At 36.7% G+C, this 15986-nt stretch overlaps 1 protein-coding gene across 1 annotated transcript in view; it reads left to right on the top strand.

The window, feature by feature from the left end:
* Window positions 1-15986, top strand: part of LOC150085204 (mitochondrial 2-oxoglutarate/malate carrier protein) — a 122927-nt gene that overhangs the window by 62688 nt on the left and 44253 nt on the right. Inside the window, exon 5 of the mRNA XM_090373923.1 lies at window positions 14133-14255. Coding sequence (XP_090230049.1) covers window positions 14133-14255 — 123 coding nt within the window. The remainder of the gene's footprint in view (window positions 1-14132; window positions 14256-15986) is intronic.

Genomic DNA, 15986 nt, shown 5'->3' with positions numbered 1-15986 from the left:
ATTAATTTTATTTAAAATATCATGCCAAATTATAATCGAACAAAGAAACTTATAAGATGTTATTTTTACAGCTATTGATTTAGCATGTTTCCTTGTATCCATATCTTTATTTTCATCTTCAGCGATTATATCAAAATCATAGCAAAATATTTATCTTCTCTAGTAATTTCTAGTATTTTATCTGTAATATTTTGTGAAATTATTTCAATAATTTCATTTTGTATTTGATCACCCAACTAATGCACGATATTTTTCGATTCAGATTTCTGAATATGGCAAATTTGTTCTGCCATAACTGAATCAAATTTAGCAAATGTTTCACTAAGTTCTAAAAAGTTACCATTATCATTTGCATATAAATCTTTTGAAGATCCCCTGAATGCTATACATTGGCTTGCTAAAAATAGTATCATATATATTATTCTGACTGAACTCCAGAACATCGGTATCTCTGTTGCGGGTGTGGCCGAAGAACGGAGTGATTATCTGGTCAAGTTCTGTGATTGGCTGATTATTGGGAATGCGTAATTCACCTCATTTTGGTTTCTGATTGTTTGATTGGATGCAAATTTGCTTCTGATTTTAGCAGGAAATGCTCAATTATCGTGCTGTTGTTCCGTCTGCAAAAGGATGGATGCAAGACTGTAATTGAATGGTGTTATGAGTAACAGATTTAGTTATGAGTGTGAATTTGATAGTTTCGGAATACAAGTGTTTTCAGTGTGGTTGTTTGATGAAATGTATCAGCGGGCATGAGAGGACTGATGAGGTGAGTTTTTTTTTTTTTTTTTTTTTTTTTCTCAAGTTGTTTCTTGATGATTTAGTGTTTTTCACAGTAATTGTATGAGTTGTTAGTATCAGATTCTCTTTATACTAGCAGGGATGTGGGGGGCAGCTTGGTCCAGACAAAACCAACTTGGATAAAACCCCCTCAATTAAAGTGCAAAGTAGGACAAAACCCCTTTGGACAAATAATAACACAATGTTCTTGGAGAGGTGTTCATTCTTAAAGAACTACAAATACTATAATAAGAATAAAACTTATGGTTTAAACATTTTGTATTATTATTTGTCTGAGGGGGTTTTGTCCTACTTTGCTTTGCACTTTAATTGAGGGGGTTTTATCCTAGGGGAATTTTGTCCTACACACGGGGGCAGCAGCCCCCAGAACAAAAAAAAAAAAAAGCATTTCTGTTGACGTGCATAAGCAATTCCCATTGTTAACACACGTGAAATCACCTAATAATGTATGGGAGGAGGGGGCAAGAATCAGTGGTTGTATGTGGTGCTAATTTTTGTTAGCGGTTTTTAAAAAAAATGCCATTTTGTCTTTTCTTTTTCATCATTTCAGTTCTGACATATTGTGACGTCACGTGACATTCCTCGGTATCGTGCAGGAGAGGAGGAAAGCAGTGAGTGGGAGGTGCCTTCGTGTCCTATCACTGCCTTCTTCCTCTCTTTCTAGCCAAGGTACAGAGTTATACCCATGTGCTGGATAAAACCCTGTGAAATATAAATATGAAATGCAGATTTAGATGATAAGCAAATTAACATAAGTCTGCAATTTCATGTACTGTATTTATTTCAAATGAATTATTTGCCTGCTGCATTGAATACCGGTAAATGTTAAACAATCAGATGACCAATGCAACTTCTGGATATGTGGGACAGGCAGTTGGATAGGTTTTACGAGTACCACTAAGTTGCAGACTAGTAATCCCTTTGGCTCTTAATTCGTGCTTAGTAGCAGCATTAATTGCCTGAAGGCCAGAAGTGGGAACAATCCGTTCCCAATTAAATAAAGTCTCTTGTAATCTGTTCATTATGTGGAAATTCTTTGTTCTACGAAAACTATTTTAAATGTAATTACCAAGGGGGAAATCAAAAAAAATTGCTAAACAGAAAATTTCGCCATAAAGAAGTTTGTTAAACACTGGTCCGACTTACATATGTCAAAAATTTTGCTGCCCTCCTGACCTGCCGCCTGTAAGCGATGCTTACCTCACCTACCCACTTGCAGCGGCCCTGGTTGGTCCCACTTTATAGAACTTATAAAATCTCTGAGACCACTGTAGTCGCCTTTACAAAAGCAAAAACCCTTCCCTTTACCCCTGATGGTAGTTACATCTGTAAGTAAATCCCACATCAGTACACTGTGATCACTGCCTCCTAGTGGTTCCTTTATCTGTAAATTCTTAATGCATGAATAATCACTGCTGATAACACTAGCCAACACAATTTTTACCTCCAAGAACTTAAAAGCTGTTTTTAACCAGTTTTTATGCATAGATTTCAAAAATTACCATGATAGTTTCACATCACGTAACAGTTATTAAATATAGAGGGAATTAAGTTTTACCAAAATATGCTACTTTCGTATAATCTAGCCAGTAATGTATGATATACTGATTTATTATAACAGATATCAGTAATTCTCTTAATTTTAGCAATCGATTCTGGCCTAGGTTTTCTTGTGATAAACATAATCAGACCTATGGTTCTTAGGTTCAAATTCCGATGCAACAATTTGCAATTTGAAAAGAACACACTTGGCATTTTTGGTGAGGATTTTTGTAGGCTGTACCAAGATTTTCCAAGTATTAACTGATCGTGACACTTTCTCAGGATTGTAAATCTATCCTCCAAACATATAATAGAACGTATATTTTTTACACTTGTATTACAAACTTAAATTATATCCCTTTATTTTTACATTAAACATTGGTACATCTTTTAATGTAGATGTGATAGAGACTTTTTATGGTGATTTTTGGAATCAACATGTATATTTCCTCCAGAATCACATATTTTCATTGCCGAGGTATGAAAAAAATATTTTTTGTTGGCTAGTGTAATCAGATCAAGAATGTTACTTCCTCTTGTTGCCTCTCTAACATGCTGCTGTAAAAAAAACAATCACCCAATAAATCCACACGACCCTTGCTGTTGTCGAGTGACCAACACACATGTTCCAGTCTATATCTGGGAAGGTAAACTCCCTCATTATAAGACACTCTGATTTACTTGCCCACTCTGTTTCTCTGTATAATTGTTCATTGTACTCATCAGAGTCATTAGGCCTATAACGAACTCCTACCCTCATTTTTGCTTTCCCAGTGCTTATGTCACACCAAAGTGACTCAATATTGCACCATCCATCTATGTCAACTGGATGCACTTTGTGCTTCTTAACAGCATAACCCCTCCTCCTTTCCGATCCTGTTCCTGTCTATCCTTTTTGTACGCATTGTACTCCCCCAAATTCTAATTCTGCTTCCCTTATATCTGAGTGACACCATGTCTCTGATATCCCAACAATATTCACCTTGGATGTCTTAACCAGCACTTCAAATTTCAGATTTATTTACTATACTCTTAGCATTGTTGTACATGCAACTATACATGCACCTGTTCTTACTCTTAGTTACTCTAACACAGCCCATGTATTTACTTGTTTCATGACTCCCAGCAGTTCCTGATATCCTCAGCAACTTGCTTTCTGGGCTGCTGCTCATTCCAATAGAAGCAGTGCAAGAATCATTTCCACCTCTGCCTGCAGCTACTGTTAATCTATTATTCTGTGAATTCTCCCCAATCTAGCAGTTTTCCGACCCACCTAACATTGCCTCGATAGCATCAGAAAATATTCTTGCACCCTTTCTATTTAAGTGTATTCCATTCCTGTAGAAGCAATCTCTCCTGTTAACAAGCACAGACCATGCTGAGAAAAATTCTATCCCATGAACCATGCATGATCTTTCCAGGGCCAAATTGATTAACAAGGCTCTCATCATATATTCCCTCTTATTGTGTCTGGGCAGGATTGCAGACACTTTCAATTTAACCCTGACTCGCGACTTTTTTTTCAGCATTGCCCTATACTTGCTATGTAAATCTGTAGATCTACATTTAATGTCATTAGTGCCAATGTGTACAACGATAACACCTTTTGTTCCCTTAAAAGATGATATCTCCTCTACAGCATCATCAACTTTTACCCCTGGCAGGCATACCCTGGTCCTATTCCACCTATCCTTTTTGTAGTCTCCTTTATGAAAGCAAAAACTTCCCCGGTAGTTGTATCTTTATTTAAATACAAAATAAATACACTGTGATTGCTGCCACCTTGTGGTTCTTTCAGATTCGTAAAGAATGAATAGTCACTGCTGATAATCATTTCAATAGTATTACTCCCTCTAGTTATCACGTGCTGCTGTAGAAAACAGTCAACCAATAAATCCAAAAAGGTTTTGCTAGTGTGCAAGTGACAAATCCACAAGTTATCTGTAAAGTTAAAATTCTTCATTATAAGATATTTTGATTTACTGACCCACTCTAAAATGGTCTTGGGCAGGACACATAGCTCGAAGACATGATGACAGATGGACTAAGAAAATAACAGAATGGTACCCAAGAGGAGCTAGAAGAAAACCTGGAAGACAAAGGCGGAGATGGATAGATGAAATTCATGAGTTTTTGAGTAGTAAATGGATGGCCAGTGCTCAAAGCAAAAGGAACTGGAAAGTTGCTGGAGAGGCCTTCATCCTGCAGTGGATTGAAAATGGCTGATGATGATGATGACCCACTCTATTTCTCTGTACAGTTGTTCGTTGTACACATCAGAGTCATTAGGCCTATAACACACTCCTACTCTCATATTAGCTTTCCCGGTGCTTATGTCACACCAAACTGACTCAACATTGCACTGACTTGGTCTAAACAGAAGGAGTGCTAGAATCACTTCCACCTCTGCCTGCAGCTGTTAATTTATTCGTCTGTGTATCCTCCCCAAGCTAGCAGTTTACTGACCCACCTAACACCTACCTCGTTAGCATCCGCATATATTCTTGCACCCTTTCTAATTAAGTGTATCCCATCCAGGGCCAGATTTCCCGTAGACACTATAGGCACAGTGCCTAGGGCCTACAAAGGAAGGGGGAAAAAACAGTTTTCTAAAACCATTCCTGTGCATGATATTTCTTTGCAATTGACTCTAGGAGCTTCAATTCAATACACATGCTACTTAACGACTGTTCTCGAAACTAGAAGAATATAAGTGATAGTCGCTCCATCAGTTGAGGTGGTTTATCATTTATTATAGTTGAAACTTGAGTAATCAATTGATTCGCAGTCAAAAGTGTTAAAATAGAAGAAACATTTTGCCCCCTTTTTTTTAGCACATTTTGGAATAAAAGTGCCTAGGGCCTATGAACACCAAAATCCAGCCCTGATCCCATCCCTGTAGAAGCATTCCCTCCAGATAACTAGCATAGACCATGCTGAGAAAAATTCTACCCCACGAGCCTTGCATAATCTCTCCAGGGCCGAATTGATTGGTAAGGCTCTCATCATGTACTCCCTCCTATTATGTCTCGGCAGAATTGCAGACCCTTTCAAGTGTAACCCTTAATTTGCGACATTTTTTGTCAACATTGCCCTGTACTTGTTAATTAAGTCTGTAGATTTCCTATTCTTAATCTCATTAGTAGTAGTAATGGCAAATGATGTAAGAAAGCAAGCTTATATACCATCAACCAAAAAAAACAATTCATCTTGCCATACCCCTCCAACAATTAGTCTAGTTCTCACTTGAATTTATTCACCCCATCCACTTCCACAACAGATTGAAACCTGTTCCAATGATCATCCACTCACTTTGAAGGCAAACATCCACACATTTAACCTGCAACCATCCTTCCTCAACTTGAATTTATGCCCCCTTGTGTGTAGTCTCAGCAAGTGTAAGAATACAATTAACATTCAGCTTACTCAATACATTCAAGCCTTTAAACACCTCAGTCAGATCTCCCTGCAGATGCCTAGTCTCAACACCCTTCAATTTGCAGAACTGAAGCCTTTCTAGATAAGAGCAACCTTTTCCCTTCCCCAATGTGGTTGCCCTCCTCTGCACCCATTCCCCCAGATCTACATCCTTCCTAAAGTGAGGCCTCCAGACCAGTATACAGTACTCAAGATGTGGCCTAACCATGGCCCTCTACTAAGAGATAATCACCTCTTCCTTGTAAGAAAGTTTCTGTATGTCATTGACAAAACCCCATGAGCTGAACTGGCAGCATGTCTGCACTGCTCAGAGAATTTTATATCTAATTTTATCTCAGAGGATTTTGTCTGCACAATTTCCCCCAGGTCTTTTTCATTCTCTGCTACCCTGGGTATAGTACCACACAATTGATAAGTTACTCTGGAGCTACTGTTACCCATGTGCAGTACCTTGCATTTGTCAATATTAAACTTCAACTGCTATTTCTTCTCAGCCCATCGACCCAGTTTGCCTATATATAATCTTTGTTATCATCTGAAAACTTCGACACTGAGCCTGATATACCTTCATCAATATCATTGATAAATATTGAAAACAACAATGGACCCAGTGCTGAACCCTGCGAAATTCCACTAATAGCATTAGTCCACGAAGAGCAGTGTCCATTGATATCCACTATGTCTTCTACTTAACCATCCCTTTATCCATAGCAGTAACTTGCCCTTAATGCCAAATTGTTCCTGTTTGTACAGCAGTCTTTTATGTGTAACAGTATAAAAGCCTTCCTGAAATCCAAGTATATGATGCCAAAATTATTTTTTGCGTCCAGTTCGTTGTTCACTCATCTTAGTAACCTATCAGGTTGGTTAGACAAGATTGCACCCTTGACAGATCCATGCTCTGTATAATTGCATGTTTGTCCAACTGGTCCTGCATTACTTCTTTAACCAGTGATTCCATTATTTTCCCTGGAACAGACATTAAACTAACAAGTCTGTAATTACTCATGTCATATTTTGATCCCCTTTACGAATTGGGGATATGTTCACACATATCCAGTCCATCGGGACCTTCCCTGAGTACAAGCATTCTTCTTTAGGCTTGCCACTGTGTTGCCTGATGATCAAGTGTAATCTCGGCTTTATATGGCAGCTTAGAGCTTGATGGGGGGCCCCCAATTTAAATCCTTTGAGGGCATCCACCCTGTTCTTCAAGCTCTTGTGAAGGTCCATAACAATGCTGAGTTGCTGCCTAATTACCTCCCACTTCTTACATCAAGCACATACAAAGACATCCCCCCCATGGCAATATCATACCCCATTCCTCTAGTCTGCAAACATCAAACAAGCCATACATTTCATAAGGCCTGATTTGGAGGACAACTGCCCCCCCCCCCTAGTTCTTCCCAGAGCCATGGCACTCTCACTTACTTGAGCCCAACTCCCATTACTCAAGCTAATGGGAGTTGATGCTCTGGTCTGAGGCATGATTTTCGTTCAAATTCAATATAATTAAAAATACCCAACTAAACATATTTCTAATGCAATAATAACACTATAGACCGGTTATGTTATGAAGTTTACATTATTAATTATATATAATTAAAATTTGAATGTTCTTATCAATACACCAGTTACGCAGCAGTAATATACTACCATGCTACTAAGTTTGAATTATATGTGTTAGGCTATACCATTATGTTTTAAAGTCATTAATTAATTATATAATATATAACAAAATTATCCAACTAATGCCAACCTAAGTGATTTGAACTTTAGAGCTGCCTATGCCTCCGTAGCCGAGTGGTCAGGAGCGGGAGTGCAGTAGCGCACGCTCTTTGAGTAGACCTGGGTTCAAGCCTCTGACTGCTGAATACGGTCGATCTGCCAACCCGCACTGGACCAGCATGGCAGATTATGGTCCATTTCCCTCAGCATGAGTTGTTGAGGAGGCTTCCATCCTGCAGTGGGTTGATAATGGCTGCACTTTACCTTTTTTTTATTTATCACAATTAAAAAATCTGAGTTCCTCTACCACTCTCTGTAACTATAACAATGGAGGCAATATTCAAACGATACAAAGGTTCTACATATATTAAGTATATAAGTAAGTCTACATGTATTAAAATCTTTAGCTAAATTAAAAAATAAAATAACAAGCATGAATAGAACTATAAAGCTACTTATTGAGATTTAATATGACAATTAATTTAATAAAATGGCAGCATTCTTCAAAAACTTTTCCATTTGTTGGAGCTCAAAATTCTTTGACTAGCAAGTGGATACTTTTGTTCCTGAGTCAGTCAGTGACAGAAGAGTGTTATAAAAATTTTGAACAATCTTGATGCCAAAATATTTATTCCCACTTTTTCTCAAATTCTGTGTCACCTTTTTTTATCACACTGGTGTTTTTACTTCTGCTTTGAACTTTTCCTCATATCCAGCCAGTTCCTAAAAAGGGTGACCAATTTATTGCCCAAGTGCACTAACTGCTATTCTTTCCAGAATAATGAAGTCCATCAAATTCCAACTCTTAATCTATTTTAAACCTTCTATCTGATCAGTGATCATCAGTATGGATTGACACTAATGGAATCTATCATATTTTCACAAATTGATGGAAATGTTTGGTGAAACTAAAGCAGTTACTCTTGACATTTTTAAGGCTTTTGATCCTGTTTGGCATTAAGTTCTACTAAACTGTTGACAACCATATGGATTGCTGACAATTTTTTGTAATTGGGTATCTAGTTTTCTCTTTGACTGCTCACTGCAGGTGATGGTAGATGGCTCTGTCTTCTGGCTTGAACACTAGCATTAGTGAAGAAGTAGATGACAGAGAGCCTTCTACCACCATAACATGAAAATATTATCGCCTAAAATAAAATAAAATTCTAAACACTATTCCCAAAGGTTCAGCTCTTTCTCTCTCTCTCTCTCTCTCTCTCTCTCTCTCTCTCTCTCTCTCTCTCTCTCTCTCTCTCTCTCTCTCATGCCTTTCATCTTATATATTAATAACCTTCCACTGAATGGAAATTTTATCCATAGTTTTGCTGATGATAGATAGCATGCGACATTATACCTTCCAATTTGCAAAACTTTGTCCTGCATGAACAGCTTCAACTTTTAAATATCCTCCACCAGGTCCTTAAATGCCAGTCTCGAGGTAATTCTTTAGTATTGCAAATAAAACTTATTTGACTTTAATCAGTTTTCTTTCAAAACTCAGTCCTGTTTTATTTCTTGCCAAAAAAAAAGGCTGTTACTCCTTTGCTCATCTTCAGTGACACCCAGATTTCTAGGCAAGATCACATATTTTTATTAGGAATTACTCCAGCTGCTAATCTTTCTTTTCATAATCTCATCACAAATATTGCTTCCTCTGCTTCCAAAAAACTGGTCTCTTAAAAAGAAAACAGATTTTATGCCAAATTGCACTACCACTGGTACAATCCTCTTTCACATGTATTTTCCAAAAATTTCAGTCTGTAGAAATTCTGGTGCATACGGGTCTGAAAGCTTCACTTTAGGAAGGACATGGATCTGCTGGAACAGATGCAGAGAAGGGCAACCAGATTGGTGAAAGGAAGGGTGCTCTTACCAAGAAAGCTTCAATTCTGCAAATTGAAGCTTTTGGAAAGTAGGCACCAACAGGGAGAGCTGATTGAGGTGTTTAAGGCCTTGAATGGTTTGAGTAAGCTATATGTTTGATGGCAGTTCTTCTTGTTGAGAGTACACATATGGGGAGGGGACATAAATTCAAACTGAGGAAGGATGGTTGCAGGATAGATATGCGGAAGTTTGTTCCAACTATCAGCCAACAGGTGGTTGATAGTTGGAACAAACTTCCATCTGCTGTTGTGGAAGTAGGTAGTTTGGCTAAATTCAAGGAAGAATTAAACATTCTTGCAGGGTATGGATGGATGAAGTGTGTAAGTTTTTTTTTTTTTTTTTTTTTGGCAGATGTTTTATAAGCTCGCTTTCTTGATCATATACCACTATGAATACTAAATTGAAGTTATATTCTGTCTTCTCAACCTACAACTCATACACTGTACTAAGTACTACTGGTTCTAATATCTTTATTTTCAGATTTTCACTATAAAACCTAAATAAGCAACCAGATAAACATAGAACAGTGAAATAGTCTTAATTTTGATTATACATATATAGTTTACATTTACGAAAGCTAACTTTTTAGCTTTTGTTTTTCACTAAAATTTTTCCAAATTTTAATAGATATATAACTTTGATCTTTTATATCTCTATATCTTTAATTGTTTACGTTAAAAGTCAAGACGTTTTTTAATTAATGATTCTGATTAAAAGCTTTAATATTATTTAAGCATATTACACATATATTGAGTGGCCACTTTATTAGCTACATCTCCCCTTTATATGAAATGAAGCATCCCTTCTGTAACACTATTGCACATTCATGCCATGCAGTATGATTTAGGTGTGCAGATATGTAGGAATTCTGTATATGTGCAATTCAGCACAAGAATGGGCAAGGCAAAAGATTTAAGTGACTTTAAATGAGGGTATGGTAGCCAGCACCAGACATGCTGTTATGAGTATTTCAGAAAATACAACCCTACTAGTTTTCACTTATACTTGTGTCTCCATGTGAGATTAATCCATTAACCAATTAACATCCATCCCACAGCATATATTTGTGGTCAGAAACAGCTCGTTGATGCAAAAGACAAATGGAGGCTGACAAGACCTGTTTAAGTCAACAGAAAGGCTACAGTTAGTCAAATAGCATAGGGTATCACATATGAATGCCTGAATTGGGTTCCACTCCTGTCAGCAAAAAACAAGAAAGTAGAGATACAGTGAACTCAGCAACACCAATATTGGACAGTGGGGGATTGGAAAAACTTTGCCTGTTGTGATAAATCCCTGTTCTGGCTGTTTCATGTGCTGATGGTAGGACTAGAGTATGGTGAAAACAGCATGAATCAATGTACTCATCCTCCCACAGGTGTGTTGACAATATAGGCTAAAACATTCATAGGCAGCCTTTTAAAGGGTTGTGTGTGAAAATTGATATACAAGACAACAGGAAATCAGATCTTAGATTATGAAATTAAAAATGGAAAAAAAGAACTACTGCTTTCGTGATTATAATATTTTTTTGCAAAGCATAAAAATACATTAAATAGCATTAAGCAGTGCAATAATGGTGGGGGGAGGGGGTTATTGTGGTATACATTGGATCCTTTTGATGTGAAGAAGTTAACTCAAAATTGTTTCCAACCAGGCACATCCCTTCATGACTGCCTTGTATATCCATCTATCAAGGTAAATGTTGAAAGTACCCTGCAAGGTCAGAACATGATACCTTTTAGTTCTATCTAAACATTATTTTTAATTTCCTGAATGACATATCTTAATTAGGCTTTGTTTTATTTTACAATTATATGCATATTTTACAATTATATGTAAATACAGCTTGAGACTAAATTAATAAATAGAACAGAAACAGTTTCTGAAAATATTCATGTTATGGTAACAACAGATGTTATCTCACACATATTGTAATAGTATTCCCCTCCTCCTAATATATCTATAGAAATTAACGATCATCCTTTTTAATATAAAATATTTATGAATGTATATAGAATCTAGAATCATCACTCTTTTTAATGAATAAACAGGATAATGAAAAATTATACAAGTGTTTTTCTATAGGGGACACTGTTCTGTAATGTAAATAGTTAATTTTACTTTCCAAACCACATAATAGAAAGGGACTTGCATATTTATGTATGTATTGCTCAGCCTCTAGCAGGTGCCTCCATTGTCAGGTGGGCAGGAGCAGTAGTGCGTAGCACATGCTTCTTGATTAGACTGTGGTTCGAGTCTGTGACCACCAAATACGGAGGATACGGAAAGGTCAGGGAATGACCACCGCATATCCCCGGAGCAGTATGGCCTTAGTTGCTAATGCTCCTAAAAACCAAATAACAACCACCTCTAGCTATCTGAAAGTTATTATTTGTTAGTTAAACTTTGATATTTTACAGGGAAAAGCAATGTGCCATACAAAACAGCCTTAGCAAATTTAAAAAAGTAATTTGCGTTGATTTGACAAGTTTCACTATAACTGGGTAGTTGGGCTAGCACACTTATCATGAATATGTGTAAGCTTGGGAGGAACAAAGCACAACATGATCAGATAAAAATTATATTAGAGCCAGACTTGGTTATAATGGGTACAGACATAATGTCATGACTATAGTGAGCAAATGCTATCTCCAAGTTAAGCTTATGAGCATTTACTTACAAAAATTTCACATGTATAACAAATATGCTTCATTTGTTATATTGTCATGGATGTATCAAGAAAATTTGGTCCACTAATTTCTAAAATATAGACCACTGTTCTCTTTCTACAGTATACTCCCTCAATTTAGACCATTTCAGTTTTATAAACAACAGGACTTCTCTGAGTGTAATTATTGTAAATGTTCAGTTTCTCATCTATCTCCGTCATTTAGAGATGTAATAAAAAGTACATCATCGGTAAGACATTTGTCAGCTGAAACTCAGCTATAAACTTTTATAAAAAAACACATGGCATCCTTTTTGATAGTATCAAGAACAGCAAAAGCCACTGGGTCCAATGAGTGCTTAGTGAGAATCAAACTTACCATAGCATTTAGCAGCATAATATACAGTACTGTATTTGGGTATTAAACGTTGCAAAGTTTTACATGAAAAATTTGCACTTTTGGTGACAAAATACCACCTTTTATTCCATAAATAAAAGGAAGCATCTTTCTGTTCACAAAAAAATTGGCATACATTTGCCAAAAAAGAAAAAAAATTATTTTTAAATTTAATATGTATCATCTACAGTTTTAAGTTTATTGAAAAACAAAGAAGTAATTTTGTCTGCACTAGAAAACCCCACTACTGCAAACAAGAAAATGTGACTTGGGTGATCAGTCAAGCACTGATGGCTGATTTAAGGTGCAGAGTCCCATTTTAAAGGTACAGACGAAAAATGTGCAAAACAATTAGGGCACAAGAATTACACATGTAACAATGGATAGTGTGGTCATTTTAAAAATCAGTTCATGTGACAGTCACTGGTAAAGCACTATCAGCAGATATAAAATGACAAGTGAAAAACATTGTTTTTCGCCCACAGAAAAACTACTCTGATCTTATGTGGCAATCCCAGAGTATAAACATTAGATTATTCTCTGGAAACAAAAATTATCACAATATACTGATTAGGTGAATGAACTTGATGAATCTCAGCATTTAAGCATTTCACACCTCATCTCTATCCCATCATGCATATTTCTTTCATGCCAGAGAAAACATCTTGGATGGCAGTACCCTTATATAGCTTTTTATCTCTAATAGTTATCCAAATTACTGAATCTTAGTTAATTTAAGCATTTGTGGAAATTGCTGCTATTTCCAGTGTTGGAACTTAAGAGTTCTGATCGTGGTGATCCATTGTCATTCTGAGTGACCATCCTCAACTGCTTCTGTTATTTTGACAGTGCCCTGTACATTTTAATAAACAGTGCATACATTTATGTGTATTGTATATATACAGTAAACTTTGTAAAATCTGGCACCTTACAATCCACAATTCTTTAAAATCCAACACATTTTACAAAAATAATAAATAAATATTTAAAATTCGGAAATATTAAGAAAGCAATCCAGCACTTGATCACTTGATATCAATGATCACATTTGTCTTTAAGAATCCAAGCAAAAAAAGACTGGCATTTTTTTCTTTTCAATATGCTTGTAAGACTGTTTTGTCCTTTAAATCTTGCTGGCCACAAAAACAGTTTAAACAGAAAAAAAAAAAAATTTAAACAGAATTAAGTCTTAATTCTCACAATAGAACAAACTTTATTTTGCAACAAATTGCCCTAGTATTGCCCTGCTTTCAAACATAAGGCTTCGCTTTAAGTTTAATCAGCCATTTGTTTAAAAGATGAGGCTGCTAATATAGTCTGTTTCAAGACTAACTGGCCCTTCATGAGACAAAGGTGGTCTGTGGTGACAGTGCTCAAACAAAACAAATAGCTTTAGTTATATTACAACTTTGAAAACTCCAATTTTACATCAAACTTCTTTACAATTGTTTTGTATGCATGTTGCCACTATAGACCACCTACTGGCAGCCTGTAGGTGGTCTATAGTGGCAACAGATGTAAATAAGTCAATTGTTGAAATCCAAAGACTGTTCAACCAGTAGTTAAGCCTCTCTAAAATCCAGCACCTCTCAGTCCCTGAGTGTGCCTGATTTTAAAGAGTTTACCATAAATTTTTTCTTTGAAACTAACACATCTCTTTTTGTTTTTAAGTACTGATGGAAGGCCACCTGGATTTTTCACTAAAGCGGGTATTGGTATGTGTGCTGGAGCAGTAGGAGCATTTGTTGGCACACCTGCAGAAATTTCTTTAATTCGTATGACTGCTGATGGAAGGTAAGTTATATAATTATCTAATTGAAATATTGTTCACATATCTTATATGAGATGTAAGCCAAAATTTTCTGGATCGGGCAATAAAATTAATTTAGAGTTACATTAGTTACACATTGGTGTTTTCCACTTCAGGGTAGTTCTCTGCAGAATTTATAGATTGATCCCAGCATTTCCCACACTGTTTGAAGCATCTCTGGAAATCCTGTTTCGTAATGCTGTCCAACGCTTTCTGCAATTCAGCTTGAATCTCCACATTGTCTTCAGATCTTCATCCTTTTAATGAATTTTTTTTTTTTTCAGGGAACAGGAAGAAGTCACAGGAGGCCAAGTCAGGAGAATAGGAAAGATGTGGGACCATTGCCATTTTGTTCTTGGCTAAAAACTGCTGAACTGACAAAGCCATGTGGACTGGCACAATGTCATGGTGTTGAAGCCAATTCTGGGTGTTTTCTCTTGACATCTTCCCTCAAACACCTTAAGACCCTAAAGTAGGATTGGCACTTTACAATTTGGCCTTGACAGAAGGAACTCCTGATGAACAGTTCCCTTCATGTCAAAGAAAATAATCAGCATGCTCTGGACATTTGATCTGATCCGCCTTCTGTTTTTTTGGACATGGAGATGATGGACTTTTCCACTGGAAGGACTGCTGTTTTGTTTCTGGTCATAACCAAAAACCCAGCTTTCCTCTCCCTATTAAGACCTTGAAGGGAAGTTTGTGTCCTTTCTGGCCTGTGCTCAAGTCCCTGCAAGTAAAAAGCCATTTCTGTTCATCACTCAGCACCCTGTCTGCCAGAAGTGGCTTACCGAGTGTTCATCACTCAGTAAGCAGGGTGCAAATATTGCCCCAGTCCACCTCATATTTAAATTTTAATTTAAAATGATTCGTATGATAGTCTTAGAATGTCACAAATATTGTTAATCGTATGCTGTCTGTCCTCATAAATAAGATGATGATACCTCCTTTTCAACATTTTTTCCAGTCCCACTTGATGATAGGTGATGAGAGTGCTCAAAATCTTCAACCAAAGTCTGGCAGCATTGGAAATGTGAACACCATTGAAAAGTTTGTGTTATACCCATAGCATCATCACTAACTGCTAGCTAGTTTAAGCATTTTGTAAGTCTCCAATGCTGTTTTTTACGTAGTTTATTGGGAAAATTTGGTGCAAATTTGCTGTTCCTCAACATCTTACTTGTGTACAAAAATCACAGGATACGCTCAGCAGAAACACACTTAAACAACAAAAGCACATCCTTGGCATGAAACTTGCCACACTAACTCACAATGAATTACTTCAATGTGAGTTAGTTGTGAGTCAGAGCTGCATCTAATGCCGTACTACTATACTACATGTGGTTGGCACTACACATGACCAGTCTGGAAACTTTTGGATTATACCTCATATGTTAAGAAATTCCACCCTCCTTTTTAAATAATTAATCATGTGTTGCATAATTTTATACATTAGCATTAGTAGAGGCATTTGATGCAAGAAAGCAAACTTATGCAGCATCAGCCAAAAAAAAAAACCACTTCCACTTCACCCCTCTGTTCGTTCAAAATACCTGTCCAGCTGAGACTTAAACTTATTTAGGCTATCAACCTCCACCACAAGGGATGGAAGTCTGTTCCACCAACCAACCACCCGCTGGCTAAAGGCAAATTTCCGCACGTTTATCCTACATCTGTCTTTCCTCAATTTGAATTTATGCCCTCTCAGGTGATTT

Source organism: Mastigoproctus giganteus, chromosome 5 (assembly GCF_048544385.1).
Source record: "Mastigoproctus giganteus isolate SK-2022 chromosome 5, ASM4854438v1, whole genome shotgun sequence".
Taxonomy (NCBI): Eukaryota; Metazoa; Arthropoda; class Arachnida; order Uropygi; family Thelyphonidae; genus Mastigoproctus; species Mastigoproctus giganteus.
This window is presented reverse-complemented; position numbering and strand designations above follow the sequence as displayed.